This window comes from Rhodnius prolixus, unplaced genomic scaffold (genome assembly GCF_049639745.1).
Source record: "Rhodnius prolixus isolate KJV_2025 unplaced genomic scaffold, Rpr scaffold_8, whole genome shotgun sequence".
Classification (NCBI taxonomy): Eukaryota; Metazoa; Arthropoda; class Insecta; order Hemiptera; family Reduviidae; genus Rhodnius; species Rhodnius prolixus.
In genome coordinates, this window is record NW_027411593.1 from 7,745,553 (window position 1) to 7,768,056 (window position 22,504).

The 22,504-nt window shown below is 36.3% G+C and overlaps 1 protein-coding gene across 2 annotated transcripts in view; it reads left to right on the plus strand.

The window, feature by feature from the left end:
* LOC141450795 (uncharacterized) overlaps window positions 1–22,504 on the plus strand; it is a 243,359-nt gene that overhangs the window by 152,753 nt on the left and 68,102 nt on the right. For both annotated transcript variants that reach the window (XM_074121603.1, XM_074121604.1), the window contains one exon: window positions 18,790–18,873. In XM_074121603.1, the coding sequence (XP_073977704.1) occupies window positions 18,790–18,873 (84 nt within the window). The remainder of the gene's footprint in view (window positions 1–18,789; window positions 18,874–22,504) is intronic.

Consider the following 22,504-nt stretch of genomic DNA (forward strand, 5'->3'; position numbering starts at 1 on the left):
TTACATGATTTTAATTTCGGTTAAGCTATAAGGATGGCAGAAATCAGAGTACTGATCCATCCATTCGTTGTATGTTTGTATGTAAATAGTAGTTGTATATAGTAGAGGTATGAATGTGTGAAGCGAATGTACTTTATAAGTAAGAATGGAGAGTGAGTGATATTGTAGTGATAAGCACCTAGACGATGCTGGCTGTATGGCGAAAGCCAATGCCAAAGAAAGCCAAAGAAAAAAAGTCTGAGATACAATAAATAGTATGGGACGGATACAGAAGATATTATCCGGTACTAGAGGCCTAACTACATTTACAACCGAAATTAGTTTGGTTGCGACTAGCTTTAAAGGTTAGATAGGACAGATCAAATTGTGTTTCTATTCTTCTGTTTACTGAGTTGCAGAGCTCTCGTTACTCCATCCGAACCATTTAATCTCCACCAGAACAGATTCCAGTAAACATTAAAACTACTTCCATCAGAAAGTTCAACATTAAAATTGTTGACATTTTACCATTCTTCTTGGTGTTTTGGTGTAATTGCAACTGTCGAGCATGCGCACTAGTCCCACTAATGGACCTCTGAAGTTCAACTACCCGGGGGTTCCTTTGGTAATCAGCGCACTAGCTCGTTATGACGTTTTAGTCGCTTATTCAAATTTAAAACAGGGAAACTAGACCTCTAAAACTTTTCAACTTCTACAACATAACATGTTATTTTCATTTAGAATGCTATATCTCTTGTTCAACACGAGGCGGTGAGTTGTCAACTTTTCTATTGTTAAGCTCGCCATGAATATATTAACCACTCTGCTTTTGTTTGATTTCATGTTGAACCAATTTAGGAAACAATATGTTGTCTAGGCTGAGTTTCTAAGATAAACTTTTGTAAATCGTTCAATCGTTAGCAACTTATGTAAGGCAAGATTCTATCTAATACTACGAATTATTACATTTTACAAAATATATTTTTACACCTATTGTCTTCATTGTGTACCCACCTCTACTAGTATTACCTTCGAACCTTCACCCAAGCAGATATATGACTCCCATCTTGTAGCAACCCCCAAAATTTTCTGGAGCAAAGGTTATTTTATTTTATTTTTTTTAATGGGGAATCAAAGTTAATACCCAAAAAAAGCCAGAATATAACTTCCATTCTTAGATGTACATCTTGTTTATCTAAATCAGGCTGCACTACCTTGCGCCAATACTGGCATATACATAAGCCTTTACATTTACAGTCGACTAACTTGGAATCCGCAAACAAACGAAAAGAACTGAAGAAGCGATACTATTTGGCAAGCGATCAAAACTAACGCTAACCCAAAAAATTGCCTATTTAAAACTCATTACTGAATCCGATTTGGTTTAAAGGAATCGAAATATTCATTAAAGCATCCTTAATCATTACTTCTTCAATCATTACAATCCAAAATTCTTCGCCGCCGTATACGAGGTGTGTTCAAAAAGTAACGGGAATTTTCGTTTTTTGAAAAAAATATTTATTTATTCATCTACATTAATATTGTCGCCTTCAAAGTAGTCCCCTTCGCATACAATACACTTGTGCCAGCGCTTTTTCCAATCCTCGAAACACTTCTGAAACTCGATCTTGGTGATAGCTTTCAGCTCTTTCAGCGATTCGCTTTTAATGTCATCTATGCTTGTAAAACGACGGCCTTTTGATGTTCTCTTTATGTTTGGAAATAGAAAAAAGTCACATGGAGCCATGTCTGGCGAATATGGAGGCTGGGACATCGTTAAAGTTTTGTTTTTGGCCAAAAATTCACGAACAAGCAATGAAGTGTGAGCAGGTGCATTATCGTGGTGCAAAATCCATGAATTGTTTTGCCACAAATCCGGCCGTTTTTTTCGGATTGCTTCACGCAAACGGCGTTGAACTTGTAGGTAGTACTCCTTATTGATTGTTTGACCTTGTGGCAAGAATTCATGATGCACTATGCCATTAAAGAAGAACACAGTGAGCATAACCTTCACATTCGACCGCACTTGTCGAGCCTTTTTCGGTCTTGGCGATCCAGAATGCCTCCACTGGGACGATTGAGCCTTAGTTTCGACATCATATCCGTAAACCCATATTTCGTCACCTGTTATAACACGTTTCAGTAGATCCGCATCGTTGTCGACTTCGTTGAGTGACTCTTGAGCAACTTCCATTCTCCGCTGTTTTTGTTCGAAATTCAACAATTTTGGAACAAATTTTGCTGCCACACGTTTCATACCCAAAACATCCGAAAAAATTTCATGGCATGAGCCAATTGATATGGCAACATCATCAGCGACTTCTCTGATTGTGATTCGGCGATCGTTCATAACCATTTCTTTCACTTTTTTCACGTTTTCATCGGTTGTTGATGTGCTTGGACGTCCAGGTCGTTCGTCATCTTCAACGTTTTCGCGGCCATCTTGGAAACGCTTATACCACTCGTAAATCCTTGTTTTACTCATAGCAGACTCACCATATGCCTTTATTAACATTTCACACACTTTATTTCATTTTTTACGCAAAATTTAATACAAATTCTTTGATCCATTTTTTTTAACAAACAAAAATCGCCAAGCTCGAAAAAAAGTCTAACCTTAACGGCTGCCATTTAAGAAGTAAACAATGAATATTACTGAAAATTTTATCGTACTTCAGGGGCATGTGTACCAACATAATAAAAAAAAAATTTTTACAATCAGACTCTCCAAACCCGCGAAATTTAAAAATTCCCGTTACTTTTTGAACACACCTCGTAACTAAAGCATCATTCTCATCATCTCGCTTTCATTCCCATCTAAGTGTTCATCCTAAATCCATTAATTCACCAGCTTTCATCTCAAACTCTTCCCAACAATCCTATACGACGTTTGAAACGGTTTGCTGACTGCACGATTTCGTCGGCGTTGGAAGTCAGTAATTAAATATTACTTTTTGAAAGCCACCATTGGGGGTCATGACATGCTCTTATTAAGTCTCTGGCTTCAGCTGATTTACTTGAGGCTTTGCGAAGACCTAAATAAAATTAAAGTTCAAAGGGAGGGAGTGAATAGGACCTTACGCTTGCATAAGGCAAGATTTGTCCTGTTTTTCAATTTAGTGTCTTTTTTTGGCTTGGTTTGGTTTTCCTTAATCGGATGTTGGATGAAAGAAAGACTGCACTGACTTTTGTCCTGCACTGAGTCTAGTCCTTACTTCTACTCGTCTGTCTTATGAAGGAAATATTTCACTCACTTGTTGAACAGGGAATACGGGATTTGGAAAATTAATTTAGTTTCATGTTTCAAAGAGGGGAAGAAAAATGGGATGATTTACTGTAACGGTTTTATGCCTCATAGAAGAGTAAAGGTACAGTGGCTAATGGGATAAGTATCCGTGCCAAATCCAGCCTAAAGTTAAAATAATGAAGGAGGTTATCTCATAGAAATAACCTTCCCAGCAGGCTCGTTCTGGAGCAGCCCTAGCTAAAGCCAATTAGTGAATGAAAATGGTAGTCGAAGGTTTTGTGGAAGGGATCCTACCGGGTTTTTTTTCCTCTCTCTCCCTCTTCCTGTCTCATTCATCCTAACCTATATCTTTTTAACCTCGCCCCTAATAGCTCCGCCTGCCAGTGCTGCTGCCAGCTAATGGGAAATGCACTTAGCCGGGGAAATTTTGTTAGAAAAAAAAAAAAAAGTTTCACACCAGCCTGGAACTCATTCTTCCCAATCCTCAACCTCTTTTCCAAGTTTTTGATGACTCTATTATAAATAAACTCCACTTTGCTTCCTCGTATTATTATACAGGTTTTACATTTATTTTTTCAGGATTATTGATCCTTTTATTATTATTGTGATATACCAGATAACTACATTTTATTTTTTAAAAAAAGTGAGATTTCCTCAAAAAACTCACAGTTTACACCTACTGTATACTTTACAGGAGCTTATATTTTAAGAATAAGGCGCTACGGAAGCCGAGCGGTTATAGGCTAGACCCGCACAGCTAATGTGTATTGTTGGTTAGTGGGTTTAATCCCCGGTCTAGGTCTTAGATTTTATTTAATGGTTAATAAAAGAAATTTATAGTAAAGTATGTACGCTAGTCGCCTCCGACACGACACCTAATTTGGTAGTTGGACGTAAAGCCCGCCTGAAAAATAGACAATTACTTACTTATTCTAAGAATAAACACTGGCACTCGCGGAAGCCACAATAGAACTATTGGTAGCAGTGGTTTCGGCTTTATTTAGCCACCCCCCACTTTATCCTACCAACTAATACCCTAGGAAGGGCTTAAAAGGGTGAAAAAGAAAGGATGGCATCATTTCCCTTATTATTATAACTATTGCAGCATTAAAATTTAATTATACGATATAATTCTTCCCATAATTCTAATTCTCTGCAAGAAGTGTGATCTAGCTTTAGTAACTTACTTTTAGTTGTAGTCTCTTCGGACCGACAGGGTGGGAGCTTAAATGATTAAGTTCGGCACTTGCTACTTTATAGTTTCCAAGTGGAGTAAATTCTCCAGAGAAATCAAGCCACTTTCTAACTGGGCTTGTTATTAATTGTCCTCTACTGAAAGTAAACTTTTAGTTTTTCCACACTTCCTGTGCTCTGGGAAAACTTTGATTATTTTCTTTTTGTTTCCTATTATTATTTCTAATAAATTGTTAAGTTTTTTTTTATTTTTAGGAATCATTAAACGTTAACTAATATCGTTAAACGGAAGTTATTGCCTGGTAAAACTCTGTAGGGCGAACTTGCAATCAATCACGAAACGCTATTTAGCATCCTTCTCAAAAGAAATTATAGCAGACTGATATCATTGCGGGCGGATTGATTAAAGCTAATTAAGTGGCTAGCTATTTTGACAGCGATTTCTGATTGATATGCTTTTCTTTGATGCATTTTGCTATTCTTTGCTGATAATTCCGAGCGTGGCTTTGTAAGTAGGAGATCCTCAGTTACAATCCCGCGTGAACATACTTTTAATTTTTTAGAAACAGATGTTAGAAGTAAAGGATAAGCTACCGCTTTCCATCATCGATTAGACACCTAATTGGAAGTTAAGCCTCCGTCTGAATACAGGGTGTATGCGGAGGAATGGTCGAAACTTCAGGTGGTGATTCAGCAGCTCAAATGCAACAAAAAATACTCTCTTCACTTTAGCCCGATTCTCAATAGTGCCCAAGATATTTGCATCTTTTAACTTTTCTGTCGATATTCGGATTTTTACCATAAAAACGGGCGTAACTTTTCTATCCTTTATCCTACAACAAATCTGCTTATTTCAAACGAAAGAGCATTAAATTTTCTATAAATTTGCTCAATACAAAGCCTCAATACGTTTCTTATAACAATGAAATTTTTACTTTAATGTCTAAAAAATTCGTTCTCGATGATTTTTGTTAAAATTTTCAACTGCATTTTTTCAATGATTAATGAATCAAGGAGTCACATAATTTAAGAAAAAGTTGCGCATTTATTGAGCTCAAGATCATATGGATTTTTTTTTTTTTGTTTTTAATGAAACCCTACCCCGCACAGAGGGGAGTAAATGCAGAAAACTGGGATTTTGCTTAACCGACGTTTCACTACTAATTTACTGACTAATTAACTCTCCTCCTCAGTAGATGATGATCTTTTACAAGTTTGGGTCACCAATTCCAGCAGCTCTTTCTAGAGTTTTTTTTTTTTTTAACAGAAATATTACTAACTGTTTGATACAAGTTTAAAGGCAAACTGACTCTTTCACAGCCATCTGTGAGCGATGAGATTAACTAAAATCGCGCAGTTTAGTGATCCTGTAATAGTTGGGGCCTTGATCCTATTGTCAATCAAGCAAACTAGGTACTTGGAAAAATAATGAACATTATTCATGTTATTTATACAAACATGGTGAACAATGCCTAGAAGCTTTTCCAGTCTTTTCCAGTCTTTTCCAGTAGCTCGAAACACTTCTTAAATTATTATCAAACTCTCTAAGGGAACCTAATTTTTTATTAAAGTACAATAAAAACAAAATTCTATAAAAGAGCGGGAAAACCAGTAGCTGGCGGCAACAAACGAGTGAGTACATGCCGCTGGCGTTCAGAGAGGTCCATTCATTTATCCAGTCTCCGAGGATATGTACTTAAATTTTTAGTAAATAGGAATTTATTTTGAAAATTACAAGCTCAGTTTTTTCCCCCCCATTTTGCACAGAGGTAATAATAGTTTATATGAAAAAATTGTTTTATAGTGAACGCAAAGTATGGTGTACGAGTATATTTCCAGGGTGGTTATTAAACGCAGTGAACGAGTTGAGTTAATTCTTTCTTGTATCGAAGTTTATTTTAATGCCCTTACAGTTCTCTTCTTCAAAATTAAAAACAAAAACTAAAAAAGAGCTGGAGTCGGCTGACTTAACTGCATGACGTAACTGATTTAACAAACCGGAAGTTTCAGGATGAATGATGAATGTAAAGGAAACATGTGTCCTTCTTATTTATTTATTTATTTTTTTTAATGATTTAAGGCGCGTCAACATCTAAGGTTATTGGCGCCCGGAGCTTTTTCCAGTGCACTGCCGGCCTCCGGACAGTGTTCTCTCTTTACAGAGAACACTGTCCATCACCGGACAGTGAGCTGTAAGAAGCTCCTAGAAAGAGAAAATCTAAGGGTCAGCAGCTGGATTCGAACCCGGGACCTCCTCGTGGGAGTCCAGTACACTAACCGCATAGCTAATCTCTTCCCTTCCCTTCTTTATCCTTCTTATTGTTTCGAAACTTGTTTGAAACGTTTTTTCCTAAGAAATTTATCCATTTTATCCTTTTTTTTAAAAAAACCGTCCTGTTAAAAGCAGCTGTATATAAAGGCTTGGTCGTCATAAACTGCACGAAAAAGTTGCAAAAATAATGCTGAAAAATACCTAACTTCATCTTTCCATTATTCGCCATAAATTATAGTGATCGGTAGTGCAGAAATTGAGCACTAACCGCCCTTAGTCCATGCGCGTAACTACACCGCAATTTTTTTTATTTTTATTTTTTTTATGATTTAAGGTTATTGGCGCCCGGAGCTTTTTTCAGTGCACTGCCGGCCTCCGAACAGTGTTCTCTCGTTACAGACAACACTGTCCATCACCGGACAGTGAGCTGTAAGAAGCTCCTAGGAAGAGAAAATCTAAGGGTCATCAGCTGGATTCGAACCCGGGACCTCCGCGTGGGAATCGAGTATGCTAACCTCATAGCTAATCCCTTCCCTTACACCGCAATTAGTCCACGAGAAAAAGGCAGTAAAAAAAATAGGTCGCTGCACCTTATTGATTAGTTTAAATCAAAATTCCAAAAATTACCTCTAGTTGTTTAGTTTTGACATCAGATCTCGCCCTCGCAAGTATCCAGGCTGGCATTATGCTGCGATCTTCAGAATAGTTACAAAACATTGTTCAGCAAGCGTTCTTTCTTTTAAAAAAAGCAAACCTTTTTTCTCAGACAAAAGAGTGAATCTATTCTACATAACTGAATTTTCCTATCAAATAGCCAGTTTACAGGTTATTGGAAGTTATTTTCCGGATGACTACTAAGTTTTCTTTTTACTAGCTTTTTATGAAAAAGTAGAGAAAAAAAAAAAATCATTTCCTGTTAGATTAAAAAAGTACATTAACTACAGGAAATTCTGTAAAGCCTATTTCCTCTTTATTATATTGTTCATTTTCAATCTTCTGTCATCAGTAGCGGGAGAGAAACACGTTCTATTGAAAATTCCTTTTTTAAATTTAATGAAATCCTTGGATGGCCGTATTTTGTGTTACCATATTTATGATTACCAAGTTTCTATAAAGTTCGTATAAAGGTAACATCAGGCTTATAGTAGTGATTTTAAAGAAGGGTTTGTGAGTTATTGATTTTGAATTTGCTATTTTCCGCGACAGATTTGGTTTTTTCTTCATTAAAACTTTTTTCTTCTGAAGTTTTTAATTTTCTTCACCTTTTTGGAAACAAAGAAAGCTCAAGCCTTTTTTCAAGAAACTTAGTGTGGTACCTACTTATTTATATTAATTACAATCAGGCTCTTTTTTATTTAAAACATCTTTATATTTGAATCAGTTTTTGCGGTTAACCAGTCTTAATAAAGTTACTGAAAAAAAGTCAATCTTTAGGAGCTAATCCTAACGTCTTCCCCAGGACCACCAACCTTAAAAGTTGCACTTTACTTAGGAGAATGCTTTGAATAAAAGTTATGGATCTTCACGCAATGCTATGAGTGTAAAGGATTTTTTTTTTTTTTAGAGAAGATCCCTGGAACTATTTCCCTAATAAATCTCAGGATTTCCAAACAAAGAACCAGGAATCCAGATTTTTGTTGTGGTGATTCTCCTAGTTGCATTAAGAAATAACAGCAATAACATTGAACGTCCAGCGGTCGAATGGCATTGTCATTTCATTGGCGCGGCAAGAATCGAATGGCTGAGTATATAATTAAGAAAAGGAAATTGGACAACCTAATTAAAAAGAAAAAGGTTCTGTAAAGGAGCAGTAGGGAGGTCACTAGTTATCTGCCAATGAGATTGTCCTTCTCTTTAATTGTGGGTCCTTTTTCCCGTTTTTCTTGCGACTTTACACTTTTCCGTCCTTCTACTATATTGAGATAAGATATTGTAATTGTGTGGATTTTCCATTTGGAGGTTGCACCAGTAATATCCATTTCTTTGGCAGTTCTGTAAAGGTTACATTTTAATGTAATCTATTGTTTTACAAATGTATGTTGGCAATTATGTTGTTAAAATGTTCTGGGCTTGAAGAATATTTGAGTTAAAAACCTTGAGCATGGTAGAGCAACAGGAAGTCGTGTGATCAAGGTAACAAGGAAATAGTAGTAAAACTGACGAACCTACCTCTACGAGGGTCGTTAGAAAAGTCCGTGCAAAAATAAAAACTACTTAATTTTTTGGGGTAAACCTTTTTTATTTTTCAACATAGTCTCCTTTTAGGCTTATACACTTCGTCCAACGCTGCTCTAGTTTGTTGATCCCTTCCGAATAATAGGGGAAACCTTGTCTCGTTCCAAAATGGTACCACAGGGATGTGTACCACAGGAACGAACAGCCTTTGAGTTGCCGTAATTTTTTGCCCCAGGCGAGCTTTACTTTTTAAAAATTCTTGGACGGAGGCGACTAGCAATAATACTTGACTGTAAATTTATCATTTAAATAAAAACCCAAGACCTTGGACCGGGAATTGAAGCGAACATTACTCATTACTTCTTTAGCATTATGGGCTTCCGTTCTTTCTGTCCGCTAAAAGACGATACTCTGGTTTTCCTCTGGTTTCGCCATTTTGTTTTTCCGCCCCACAACACCTTTCTGGAAAATTCAACGTTAAAGCGATAAGAGAACTTCGAATGAATGTTTACACCAGATTTAACTGCTTAAAGAACCGATTGTTCATAATATTACAATGATTGTCTTGAACTTTGCTCAACAGTAATTATAGTACTCTGAATTCTTTAATATTTTATAATCAGATTTTATTTAAACAAATGTTTGAATTGTAATGCTGAAGTTAGGAAAATTTTAAGAAGCTTACCCAGTGCTCCTGTACTTAATATATTAATGTGGTTGTATACATTCCTGTGCTTGGGGTACATTATCGCAGGAGTACTAAACCACTTTACCTGGAGCTTCCTGCTCGCTACCCACTACTTCTGTTTTCATTTAAACCCAGGATATTCACTGCCTTGCAAACTTTAATTTAAATTTCATTTAGTCTAAATAATTATTTTTGTACTTACTTTTTTTTTTGTCTATTCGAGTGGAATTATTACAATAGTACTAGATTTTTGTAACTGAATTTCCACGGAAAATGCCATGCTTCCCAGGTTTTACCTGGAAAAAAGCTTTTTGTGAATGCTTAGGTTGTAATTGTTCCTGTTGTAGAAGAGCAGGATTCAAACAGTCCCGGTGATTCGAACGGCTCAATTGTAACATTCTCTCCGGTTTATTAAGCCCAAAGCTCCTAAGCTAGGGATCCCCTAAAGTCGCTTGAAAGGTTTAGACTGGCGCAAAACAAGTTCAGAAGTTAATGTAGGGTCTTGGACTGTTCCACATAAAGTATTTTCACAGAACTAGGCCATTATATTTTTTGTAGAGTAACTAAAAAAAAGTTGGCTGGATCAAAATCTTAAAAACTCCAATCCACTATCTCACTTAAAAGTTTTGTAAATAATTCCAAAGAAGTTTGTCTTTTATCTTCGCATATATGAAGACCTAATCTATGTATTTCTTAAAACGCTTTGATCAATGCTAAGGAATGATGTTTAGTGTTCAAACTGTTAGTTAAAATCTTTTTTTCACTTGCGATGGAGATTGTTTTAGCGAAAGAATTGTGAAGTAGTGCTATCGATTTGATGCAACATATTAGACGGGAACCCGGTAGTTTTTCGTCGGCTGTTACTGTGTATTATGGTTTCCGCTTCAAATGGTGGTAACCTTAATTTACTCTCTCACATCTTTTCTCGTTTCCTTTGAAACCCATTGAACCCGTCGATTGAGCATTCTATGTTTGTTTTCTGTAGAACGCACCTTTCTTTTTGTATTAATAAATTTAAGTGGAGGTTATTTACTTTAATTTGTATACTTAGTTCAGTTTACTTAACCATCTTGACCGAATACTGAACTGAATTATTTTCATTTTCACTTATCTCATTCTTCAGATCCTTACAGTGCTTGCAGACGTGAGTGGCTGGCTGAAAATATATTCTGTAAATAATTTTCTAATTAATTTCGCCCATAGTTTTCTCAAAGATATTTTGGCATTCCTAGATTTGTTTCTAATAACCAGCCCAAAATAATTCCCTGGCCGGTAATACGAGGGTCGTTTGAAAAGTCCGTGCAAAGTCAGAGAAATAGCACTACTGGCGCGTATCGAGGTTATGTTTAGTTAGTAGCATCTCTTGGAAGAACACACACCAAGTTTCAGCCAGATCGGTCTATTTCTTTGTGTTTGGCATTAGTTTGAATCGACGAAGTCGAGTGATTTTCAAAAAATGGACGAAAAAGAATTTCGTGTGTTGATTAAACACTACTTTATGAAAGGCAAAACGCCTCAGGAGACTAAAGAGAAGCTTGATAAACATTATGGTGACTCTGAAAACCTTCGATTAGAACAGTTTTATATTTATAAAACATAATATTTTGCATCAACATTTGGACATGACAAAGCTATCCGCAAGATTGGTGCCGCGATTGCTCACGCTTGACCAAAAACGAAATCGTGTGAAGTGTTGCAAGGACGGTTTGCAGCTGTTCCAGAAGAATACGCAGGACTTTAAGCGCCGTTTCGACACTGTGGATGAAACATGGATACATCACTACACTCCTGAGACCAAAGAACAATCTAAACAATGGGTTACCAAGGGGGAATCTGCGCCAAAAAAAGGCGAAGACCGTTCCTTCGGCCGGAAAGATTATGGCGACTGTCTTTTGGGATTCGCAAGGAATAATCCTCATCGACTATCTGGAAAAGAGTAAAACTATTACAGGTGCATATTATTCATCGTTATTGGACCGTTTGAAAACCGAGCTGCAAGAAAAACGCCCACGATTGGCCCACAAAAAAGTCCTTTTCCATCACGATAACGCACCAGCTCACACCTCAGCAGTTGTGGTCGCAAAATTAATGGAAATAGGGTTCCAACTCGTTTCACATCCCCCCTATTCTCCAGACTTGGCTCCCTCGGACTACTATTTATTCCCCAATATGAAGAAATGGCTGGCGGGAAAAAGATTTTATTCAAACGAGGAGGTGATTGCAGAAACGAATGGCTATTTTTCAGACTTGGACAAATCCTATTATTCGGAAGGGATCAACAAACTAGAGCAGCGTTGGACGAAGTGTATAAGCCTAAAAGGAGACTATGTTGAAAAATAAAAAAGGTTTACCCCAAAAAATTAAGTAGTTTTTATTTTTGCACGGACTTTTCAAACGACCCTCGTATGAGTGCCGACAAAACGGGACGTGGAATATTTAATTTCAGAAAAAGTAATTGAATTGTTCAGCGATGCTTTTCATTTTTAAGTAAAAAAATCAGCATCATTTTCTGCACATCCATGCACTTAAACAAATTGCACATCTATCTGGAACTTATCTGGTATACACTTATCAATGATAGCAAAATTTGCATGTTACTCTAGGGAGTTTAAATCTTTTCTCCTACCACTTTACTCTACTTTTCTGGATTGGTGAATAGTTTAACAGCCATTTCTCTCACCTACGTTCACCATCCTAAGCGCTGGTGTTCGTGACAAATCCTACATATCTTTCACTGAAGAACTACAAGACTGTTTTGTAACTAGTAAGGAGAGGTAAAGTTTAGCTAACACCTTAGCTAGTAGTACTACCACCTCTTCTATCTAGTCCTGGGAACAGATACCAAGGCATAGATAGGGTGAAACTAGATACCTAACAGCCATTATAAGATTCCCTTGGGATTTTTACTTGGGGATTTGTCTACAGATTTACAACTGAGGCGAGATTTAGTTCGACCACCTTGGGAGTAATTCCAGTCGGATATTTTGTCCCTTTTTGTTGTTTACTTGTTGATTAAGGGAGTTACCTTATTTTCTCAGAACATATTTATATCTTAGGTGCTGAGAAATATTTACCTTGTTTAAAAATTAGTTTAAAACGAAGTACATTAATAATATTTTTCATTTGAAATGTCTCAACGAACGACAAAAGAGTATTAGTTAGTAAATACGTAATAAAAGTAAGGATACTTGGATGTAGGGGCTTGAAAACTTATCTTTTTCTGGGGGTTAAACGAATGAAGCACGAGAAGAGCTTAAGCAGAAGTTGACAGAAGTGAAGTCAAAATCTCTACTCCAAATAGAAGTTAATCTAAGAAGTTAATTAAAGAATAAAAAAACAATGAAGTACCTCATCTGAACTTTAGCCAAAACTTGAGATAAACTTAGTATAAATTATCAACTTAACTCGGTAGCATTAATTACTAAGTAATCGTCAATTTAGATAGTATAATGGTGTTTTAGCGATGATGAAGTATGGCAATTGGACTAGTTGGATCGAGAGATGGTGATGCTATTTGCTGGTTAGACTCTCTGTGGTTCATCCTATTCACAAGAGGGGGTGACAATCGTGGTCCAACCACTATCCCAGAGTAACTGGAATACATATACTACATACATGGAGTCATTAACGATTACATTCTGTAGTATTGTGTACGTGGGCGTCCTGTGAGAAGAGGGGGGGAGAACCAGGACTTGTGTCTGGTTCGGGTCCCGAGGACTGGTTGACATTGGTGGCACTGGAGTGGATATTGTCCAGTCTCCATGGGTCCATCCACATTAATGGGGCCGCTACGTGGAGAATAATAAGGCTCTTCAATCAGCCGACACTATTATTTGTAATGGGGACGGAGAGGAGCCCAACAGTGCTCAGCTCATCATGTACTTTAGGGGCGGCAATCATGTTATTATATATATCGAGTGCCATTTTATTCTTTGCAGTAAAAGTAGTTTTTTGGTTTTTCCATCATTTTAGAGCCCTTCGAAATACGAAGAAACCTTAGTGCTTTAAGAGCTTTAAAAATCAGGTAGTTCTTTTCTTTTTCTGTGTACTTAAAACAGCCTAAAGACCTAAAAAAGCGATGATATATACAGTCTTTGAAGTTATGTCCATACTATATTATATACTGTACATAATGTAGTCTGAGTGTGCTGGAGACCCAGTTTTTTTTAAGTACCTTCCAGTAGAGCCCCATTCCAGGCTTGAATGTGGACACCGGCCAACTTTCTCTCTCGATTTATTAGCTTTTAATGGACTCCAGGAGGTTCTCGCTCTCGCAACCGCCTCTTCCGACCACTATTTAAATATAAAAAAAATAAAGAAACATCTTGCTGGAGATTTATTATTTTTCTCTATTCATTTTATTTTTTTTTATGTTTGTGGTAGAATGGAGAATAGTAATTGCCTATTTATTCAGGCGGATCTTATACTCTTAACTACCAAATTAGGTGTCCTGAACGGGATGGTGGCCGAAGCACATAGTTTACTATTAAAAAAATTTATTCTAAAGTAGCCTACACGCGGGATTCGAACTGGGGATCTCCGACTTACAAATACATACATAATAACCTCTAGATCAGGGATGGCGAACCTTTTTGAGACGTGGGTCAATTTTTGTTCATTTTTTTTTAGTACTAGCTCTTGGGTCACTAATGCCCATTTGCACAAGAGTTAAGTTTATAAAAATGTTAAACTGAATATTTCCAAAACTAGAACATCTTTAAAATTCAGTTGGCTTAACGGGTAAAAACGGGACGAAACAAGTGCTATGGAAGTCTCTTTTTTACAAACATAACTGAACAAAACCTTACAAAAGTGTGTTTTATCTGAAGAAAAATCTAAATATGGTTATTTGCTTTGGGTTGTCGATTTTTTTTTAACAAACAAAATATGAGTAAAATTATACATTTTATTTGATATTTTGTAAACACTTTTGCTTTATTTCAAATACTACAAAAGCATTTGTCGTCATTTGCTCTTTTAGAACTGTAATGATCAAACTAAAGGTTATAGATAGGCATTTAAATTGCTTTTGTGTCAATGCGTGATTGAAAAAAAAATACAGCTAGAATATAAAATTATCTACACAATTAGAAAATCTAAATCAACCCGCGTAAACAAAAACAAATGGTTGCCTAGCAATTGTGTGGGTCAGTGAAAAAGCTTGCGCGGGTCAGTGTCTGACCCGCGGGTCATAGGTTCGCCATCACTGCCCTAGATCAGCACCTGGTACTTGGAAGTCTGGGCAGCAATAATTTTTTTTAAATCTTCTGGGGAAAATGTTTAGACATCCAGTTTCACCTTTAGGGTATATTAAGGCCCCATCGTACCTTTCTTAACTTTTGTAGCCCCTTGTGATGATGTATAGTAACGGCTCTGAATTTAGAATACTGTTCTTTGAGCTTTAGCTTGGAGAAACTGGCCTCAGAGCTATCGCTTAGTGATTTTAACTTAGCGGGAATTTTATTACAGTAGATTCATGTGAGTCGCAGTGATATTTAGCTCTCCTCTTTTACATTTTTGGTATTTCTTTAATTTAAGGAACCCCCCAAAATCGGAGAGATTATTGGCTCCTAGAGTTTTTTTTTTTTCTTTGAGTGCACTGCTGGTTTCCTGATGAACTTTCTCTCGATCCAGACAAAATGGAAGTATTAAAATGCATCTTATCCTTCATGACAAGATCCAATCTTATTTTCATAAAATTTTTCTTGTATCAGTCTCATTTTAGTATGTGAGGCATGTGGAATCTGGATGATTTAAGAAAGTCATCTTTCGGTAAAGACGCCTTTTGGATTCTTGGATTTATTACCCACAATCTTAAAGATTGTGATGTAATGGGCAAGATCCTAAGTGGTATTTCAATTTTATTTTTAGGTGATATCAAGTTTTTAGATTTGAGATGCGTCTCAAAATCCATTTATTCCTGTGATACGAGTTCTATTTTGAAAATTCTATACGAGCTCGTTAACAAAACCTTTGCGAGTAAATCTATGGGCAGTTTACATTTTATGTTGGTCAACCTGAGCCTCCTGTATTAAAAAGAAGAATGTAGAAGGCTGTAAGTTATCAATATTAAGGAGAAGATGGCCAAACTGGTGACGAATTCCCTTTCAATAGAAATCACCATCAAAAGGAACGGAAAATTCCCTGTGGGCAGGATACAATCACTGCTCCCTCCCCTGAAGCCTTCTTTACCCTCTCCTTCTGTCTTTAGCGGAAGGTGGAAGAGAATAAAGGGATAGTACGCCAGCTGCGTTGAAGCTAGTCTCTTCTGTCCTTAGGGACCTGTGTTCCACCTTCAAGTGACACTAAGGGATTTGGTTCTCTCTTTAAAAAGGGAACGCCACTAGAGTCACACAGGACTGGTGTTCAATGAACCGTCCCATCAACTTTTACAATAACCCCATAGTACACCCACCATTTCCCTTCGTCCAACCCAAGTATGATTAAAAGCTTTCTTTCAATCTATCCCTATATTTGCTCTCTTTTCCTTCTGCCCATCTTTTGTCTCTTTTTTTTATATTCAGAGAAAAAGGAAAGTAAAGCAGGATAATGAAACAGATTTTCCAACAATATTCTGCTCTTTACTCTACCATAAATATCCTTTTCTTCAAAAATATGTAACTGGCTTTCTTTGATGTTTTTTAATTGGGAACTTAACTCCATTAATAGATCAACTCAAAGAGCACACTCATTAAATCTTTGATTGATACGATTAAAAGGGTTCCTTTTGTTGTACGTCACTGAAAAGGAACCAAAATACCCTGGTTTAAAGGTATTTGGTTGTGAAAATGTTTAGGTATATATCTTTCGCCTGGATGGCCAGTCAACAACCGGGATTCTGTCCTGCTCCATCGTCTTCACATGTTCTAATCGGCCTCTATCGCTTCTATCCAGATCCTGTTCACCAGTATTATTATCGGGACAAGGAGCAGGTCCTGTTCCTTAAGGAACTGCAGGCTTATTGGGCCATACCCTAGACTAGTTGGATGAATTGGTTATTCTCTCTCTGTTCTTTGCGATGTGATCCCCTCTGGCTGCCGAGAGACTGACATCCCTACACTACAACTTCGCGATGGCTACGTAGTCAAACAGGATATGAGGAGCCGTTTCCTTTCTCTTTCTCCTGGCAAAGCCTTCACCAACTTTCCCCTCCCTTTGAAGACATTATCTGAACCCACCTTGTCCTATAATGAAAAAGAAAGAAAATCAAACCAGATTTAATCTAGTTTCTGCATAATTTCAGGGTCTCCTTAAGGCCTTCATTTGACCCAGATCGGGTTTATACTGCTGTTTTGATTACTAGAATAGTCTTACCGAATTTATCGTGCTCTTGGAACAGATTCGGAACAGTTGCTTGTCTTTGGCCGGTTGATCAACAACTTCGTTGTCCTTGATGCCATAACTATGTGCTCAAGAACTACCTCTTTCCTGGTCTCATCCTATCTTGCAAGGCAGGATATTATTTTTACGATACATAAAGAAATGTTTTGTGCTCTTTTGTTAGCGTTCCGAATTCCTACCTTAGATGTCTACCATCCTTAATGTGGCAACCACAGCCATTTGGCTTCCCTAATTCTCTAGTTTTTGTGTTATAGTTGAGTTCCTATCCTGTTGAAAACCTGTATTGATGGTTTTTCAGGATTTGTTTCTTTCTAAAACTATAAGGAGTTGTTACAACATACTTCTTTTCTTTTTATGGTGTAAATGATTAACTTCAGGGCTGGCAGTCTCTGTCAGCAAGATGTGGAAATGGTTTCGTAAGTTCGCCTCGCAATAGCAGAGATATTTTATATGCTTAGGCCAGAAGAAATTATTACCAAAATGATCTTGAGGTTAGAACCACTCGTGAAGAAGGGAGACCTTAGCCTACTAGAATATTTAACGTTATAAACCCTGCGGCAGTGCCTTGTTCCTGCCAGTAATACTGGTAACAACTGGTTTCTCAAGTTCAAGCTCAAAAGTTTTTTTGTTATTCGAGCTTTTCTGCCAAGTTTAACTTCTTTTCTGCTTGAAATAACAGCCCCTAAGAATTTAAAAGTTCTTTACAACGTCGAACTTATGTTTTTCTTTATTTATTAAGTTTGGTTATTTTTAATAGGCCAAAGTTATTGAATGGTGAATTATTCATAAAAAAACAAAAGACTTTTTAACATTGCAGGAAAAGTTCGAGCTGACAAAATGGCACCGTGACATCATCATTTATTCGGTTTGTCTTTATCGCGAAAAAAAGTAGGGATATTACGATTAGAAAATTTTATTTCCGGAGAAGCATTCAGTTTCGATAATTTGAATCGATTCGATTGATCGGAAGCGCTTGTTATAAGGAAAATGTACATTGTATTGATTTAACGGTTTAAAACATTGGCGCATATACATCATATCCGCTAAATAAATGTTATAAATCATTATTGATGTATTTATTGTTTATTAGTTAATGGTATAGTCGGAAGAATTGATTTACAATGCATAATAGAATGTTAAGCAAGGTCAGTAGTGCGGTTTGGATGGTTGTAGTTGTAGAGCAATGCAACTCTATATCCGGTCAGTATTGCAAATCGCAACAAATCAAACTGGAACTAGGGACTCCAAAGTGACCAATACCCAGTCATACAATACAACACACTAAGAAGATTGTGTGAAGGGGGGAGCCAATGTATCTGGGTTGTGTAACACTCCAATCGCGAATATAGCTAACGTATCGTCTGTAGCTACAAATATTCTCCCCATAGCTACGGTCCATAGCTCATTGTTAACATCCTATCTGCAATTTGTAGCCCAGGTAGTAACCATCCCAATGGTGCCTCCTCCGCTTCTAGATAACCCTATTTACAGTTTCTGTAACTTTCAGACTTAGTTTATTGCCCATCCAGAGGATCTGGAGGGTCCATTCCAACTTTACCCCAGTATATTGTTCCATCTACAAATACTGTCTTCTTCTTGTATATGTCTTTTATTATCAATCCTTCCACAAGGGTTGACTTTTTAAAAAATAAAAATAAAATAAAATGTAATTTATTTTCACCAGATATAACTAAATCGATTGAAACGGCGATCGATTCTCTCGTGGTTGATTACAAAACTTTTTTATACATTTAGTTACTCGTCAAAATTTCTAAGATTTTCACTTTGGTCATAAAAGTGAAAATCACATAAAATAAATGTCTTATTAAAACAAACATAATTATTGAATTCCCAACAAAATTAATCGAACATATTTTAATTTTTCTATTACAGAGTTTGCCGCAGACAACTCCGCCAGGAATCTCGAATGGTGCGGATGTTCATTCCACGGCGGAAACGAACCCTTCACAGGATAATGTAAGTTGCAAATTAATATTATTTTGTTTTATTTAATAATAATTAAAATCCTTTGAATTTCATTAAATTATACCCTTGGTAAAATCATACATTTCTAATAAAGTTATACATCAGACGGAAGTGAACCATCGCATAACCTCCCCAAGAACTGCATCAAAACAAAAATTATTCAAATTAAAGTTGTAAATCTGTAGTTTCAAATGTAAATATGAAGTTTCGAGTCAATAATAAGAGGTCATTTTTGAGAAAATCTAAAAAATCGTGAAACATTCTTTTTTTAGTAAAAGATTGTTTCCTGTAGAGAACTTTTCCTTCAAGTTGTTGCATCATTTCCTCTAAAGGGAACAACGATCGTTTTCCATGATCCTTAATCGTATTTTCTGTGCGAGGGAGGCATAGTTTCCGGAAATAGAGTAGCAGGTTTTATTTGTGTAAAAAGTTTTAGAATAATAATCCGTTGGCGTTTTATTCGAGAAAATCCCCATAAAAGTTCGAGAATCTATTTAATAAAATTCCTACTTCCGTTTCAAGAACCTTGATCTTAAATTACATTATGGCCACTTAGTGGGAGGCATCAATAATCGTAATATTAATTCTAATATTTCTATTTGTGAGTCTTATTTTGTAAAACACATGCACACGAACCTTTTTTCATATTTTCCTACTTGTTCAGGGGAAAATTCGGCATGATCGCAATAATTTCCTTACATTAGTACAAAAACATGTAAAAATATTTTATGTTAATAAACGTTTCGCAATTAGTAAATTTACAACTTCCGTAAAAACTAATTAGAACCCCAGCAAGGTAGTTTAGTTCAGCTAAATTATTCTGTATATGCTAATCTTACAGCTTCCACCCCCCGTAGACGGTTACTCCTTATCTGCTTTAAACATTCATGCTAATAACGCTGCTATACTCTGGAAAACTGGAAGCAATCTCAGTTCGTCATAGCTATGACGCAATGAATACATTGCAAAATGTTTATATTACGCGTGAAAATATGCAAAACTTCCATTTCCTCACGTTCCTTGTGGGGGGTACGTACACATTCTTGTTTTACTCTAAATCGATGGTTTTGCCTACACTGGAAACAGGCTTTTTTTTTATCTGGATAACATTAACCAGAGTTTTAGTATTTGATCGGACGTCCATTTCGACTGGTCTCTAGAGATTCATGGCAGTCATTTTCGTGGGCGTCGCCTGCTTTCCTCCAGACTAGGGAGGGATCTAATAATTTTTATAGAGCAGATAGAGGAAGGAAATAACATTGGTGTAATAGATAAGGAAATGGTTAATTAAAAAAAAATCTTGAGGGAGAAGATTAGCTGGTTAACGTATACTGGATTTCTCCGCGGAGATCCCTGGATTCGAGTCCAGCTGCTGGCCCTTAGGATCTTTAAACGTGGAAACATTTGCTTTTCTTGCGAGCTAAAAGAAAATAATTATTAAATAGTAAAAAATTTGTTCCGCTAAATTTCAGCACTGATACTGCTTACACTTTCACTTAATTATAAGCCTAGTTAATCAATTAGTAAGCACTTTTATAGCCAATTAGATGATATGGAACAGCAGACGACCATAAATTGTCCAGTTTGGAACAAGGTCCAGTAAAGTTGAACAAACCGGCGGAAGTACATGGTCCCAAACTCTGCTCAATTTCCTCTTCATATTCTAATTGGATTAAAGCCAGAATGTTCCTAAAATATATGGCGCTCGTTTTGATCTTACGGCTGCCACACACATATCTGTTATGAACATTCACTCCTGTATTAGGCAATTAGGCTATTCAAGTGGGCGTCGTAAACATTTTCGGTTTGTTTACGAGGAAGGAAGAAGGCTTTAATCTACTTTCTGTGTCTTATTAGCGTTGAACTGTTGGAAGTTATTGCCAAAAAATCAGTATGGTTCATATTATAGCCACACGGATGCAGAAGTTCTCGTCTAATTGAGAGACTTCCACCAATTTCAAATTTAAATCTTATCCAGGTCCAAAAAATGGATAGAAATTTGAACTTACTGAGCTAGACTTTAAAGGCTAGACTGTTCACGTACTGAGTTTACAAAATAGGCTTGGATTACATTGGTCCATTCTTCATATTCCCTAATAATCAGAAGAGTTGTGACATTGTTCTAAATGTTATCATTGTATAGCAGTGGTGGAGGTTAATGAATCCCTACCTATTTCGATTAGATCACCCTCGCCAACTTAAGAAGAAGAAAAAGAAACTAAATTTATTATCCTGGGACTGTTGTCCCCTTAGAATAAATACATGTATAGTTTGGAGGCCCTATTGGTTTGGCCTAACTTTTAAATATTTATAAATAAAAATTAGTATATTCAAAAATTAAAAAATTAAGATTAATAAAATAAAAGAATATAGTTATTTTGGAGAAAGCTGAGTAGAAAAGAGATAATTGAAAAGAAGGGATTTAAAGATGGAAAGAGTAAGAGCATGGCGGACAGATGATGGTAAGGAGTTCCAGAAAGAGGTAGCGCGTATTAAGAAAGATTTGTCGAAGGATGAAATACGATTTGAGGGAATATAGAGATCAAGGAAGGAGATCTAGTATGACGAGAATGGATCAAGGATTTGAACTTGAAGAGTTGGAAAAATATAAGATGGCCTTAATAATATTAAAATCACTAATTTTCTAAAGGTTTTTTGTCTAATTGTGTGAGATTTTTAAATGGTTCTGGTAATTTGAACAAAGAATAAGATACTAAGATTCAATACGGTCTATGAACAAATAGTGAGTTTGCACATTGGCAAAAACTTACGTTACATTTGATTATCACAACGAGCCCCGAGTCGTTTATACATGTGGCGCCCATAGAGCGGTAATGATATGATATTAGTGGGGTTATAGTTATGCCATATCTGTTGCCCATATCGCTATAACTACGCTATCCGGCAAGAGTCAGGTGCTAAATTCGATAGCCCCACTTGCAGTCTATGGATGTTTCTGTCTTGCCTGAGGGTCCTCAGCTTGTGATTACTGATAAGAGGGTAACCTACTATATGCATGTGCAGTACTTAGGAAGGGATCCTTAGGGAACTGCAGTATCTGTAACGTCATATTCCAGTTCCATTTCTACAACGGAGAATTTTAATTAGTTCATCTTTTTTTCGGTTATAACCCGCCCCCATTTTTCTTTTTTTCGTGGAAATATTGTTATTTTTTTCAGAGCTTAGTTTTGGGGTTTTCGTAGACAAGTCACATCTTAAGATCTCCCTGGACTGTGGATAAGAGTTTACAAGTTGGTCTGTATGTCTGTCTATAATCAGTAAAATTCAGAAACAGAAAAAATAAATATTAATACTCTGGTTAATTCTATTCATAGTTGTGAAAAACAAAAATCAGCAGATACAATCATTGCTTAAAATAAGATAAGATACATAAATTACCTCATTTTGATAACATATTTTTAGAGCCTTGTTTTTGTGATAACTTAAAAATTGTAGTTTTTGTTTCGAGTACCAAAAATAAAAAAGGACTCCTAAATGTTCTTTGTTCGTTGTTATCGAAGTCGCTAAGTTTTTAATTAATTCCAGAACCTGTTTTTTACGAAGTATTAATATTTTTAACAAGATAACTGGGACTTTTTATTTAATAATACTGTACTTGATT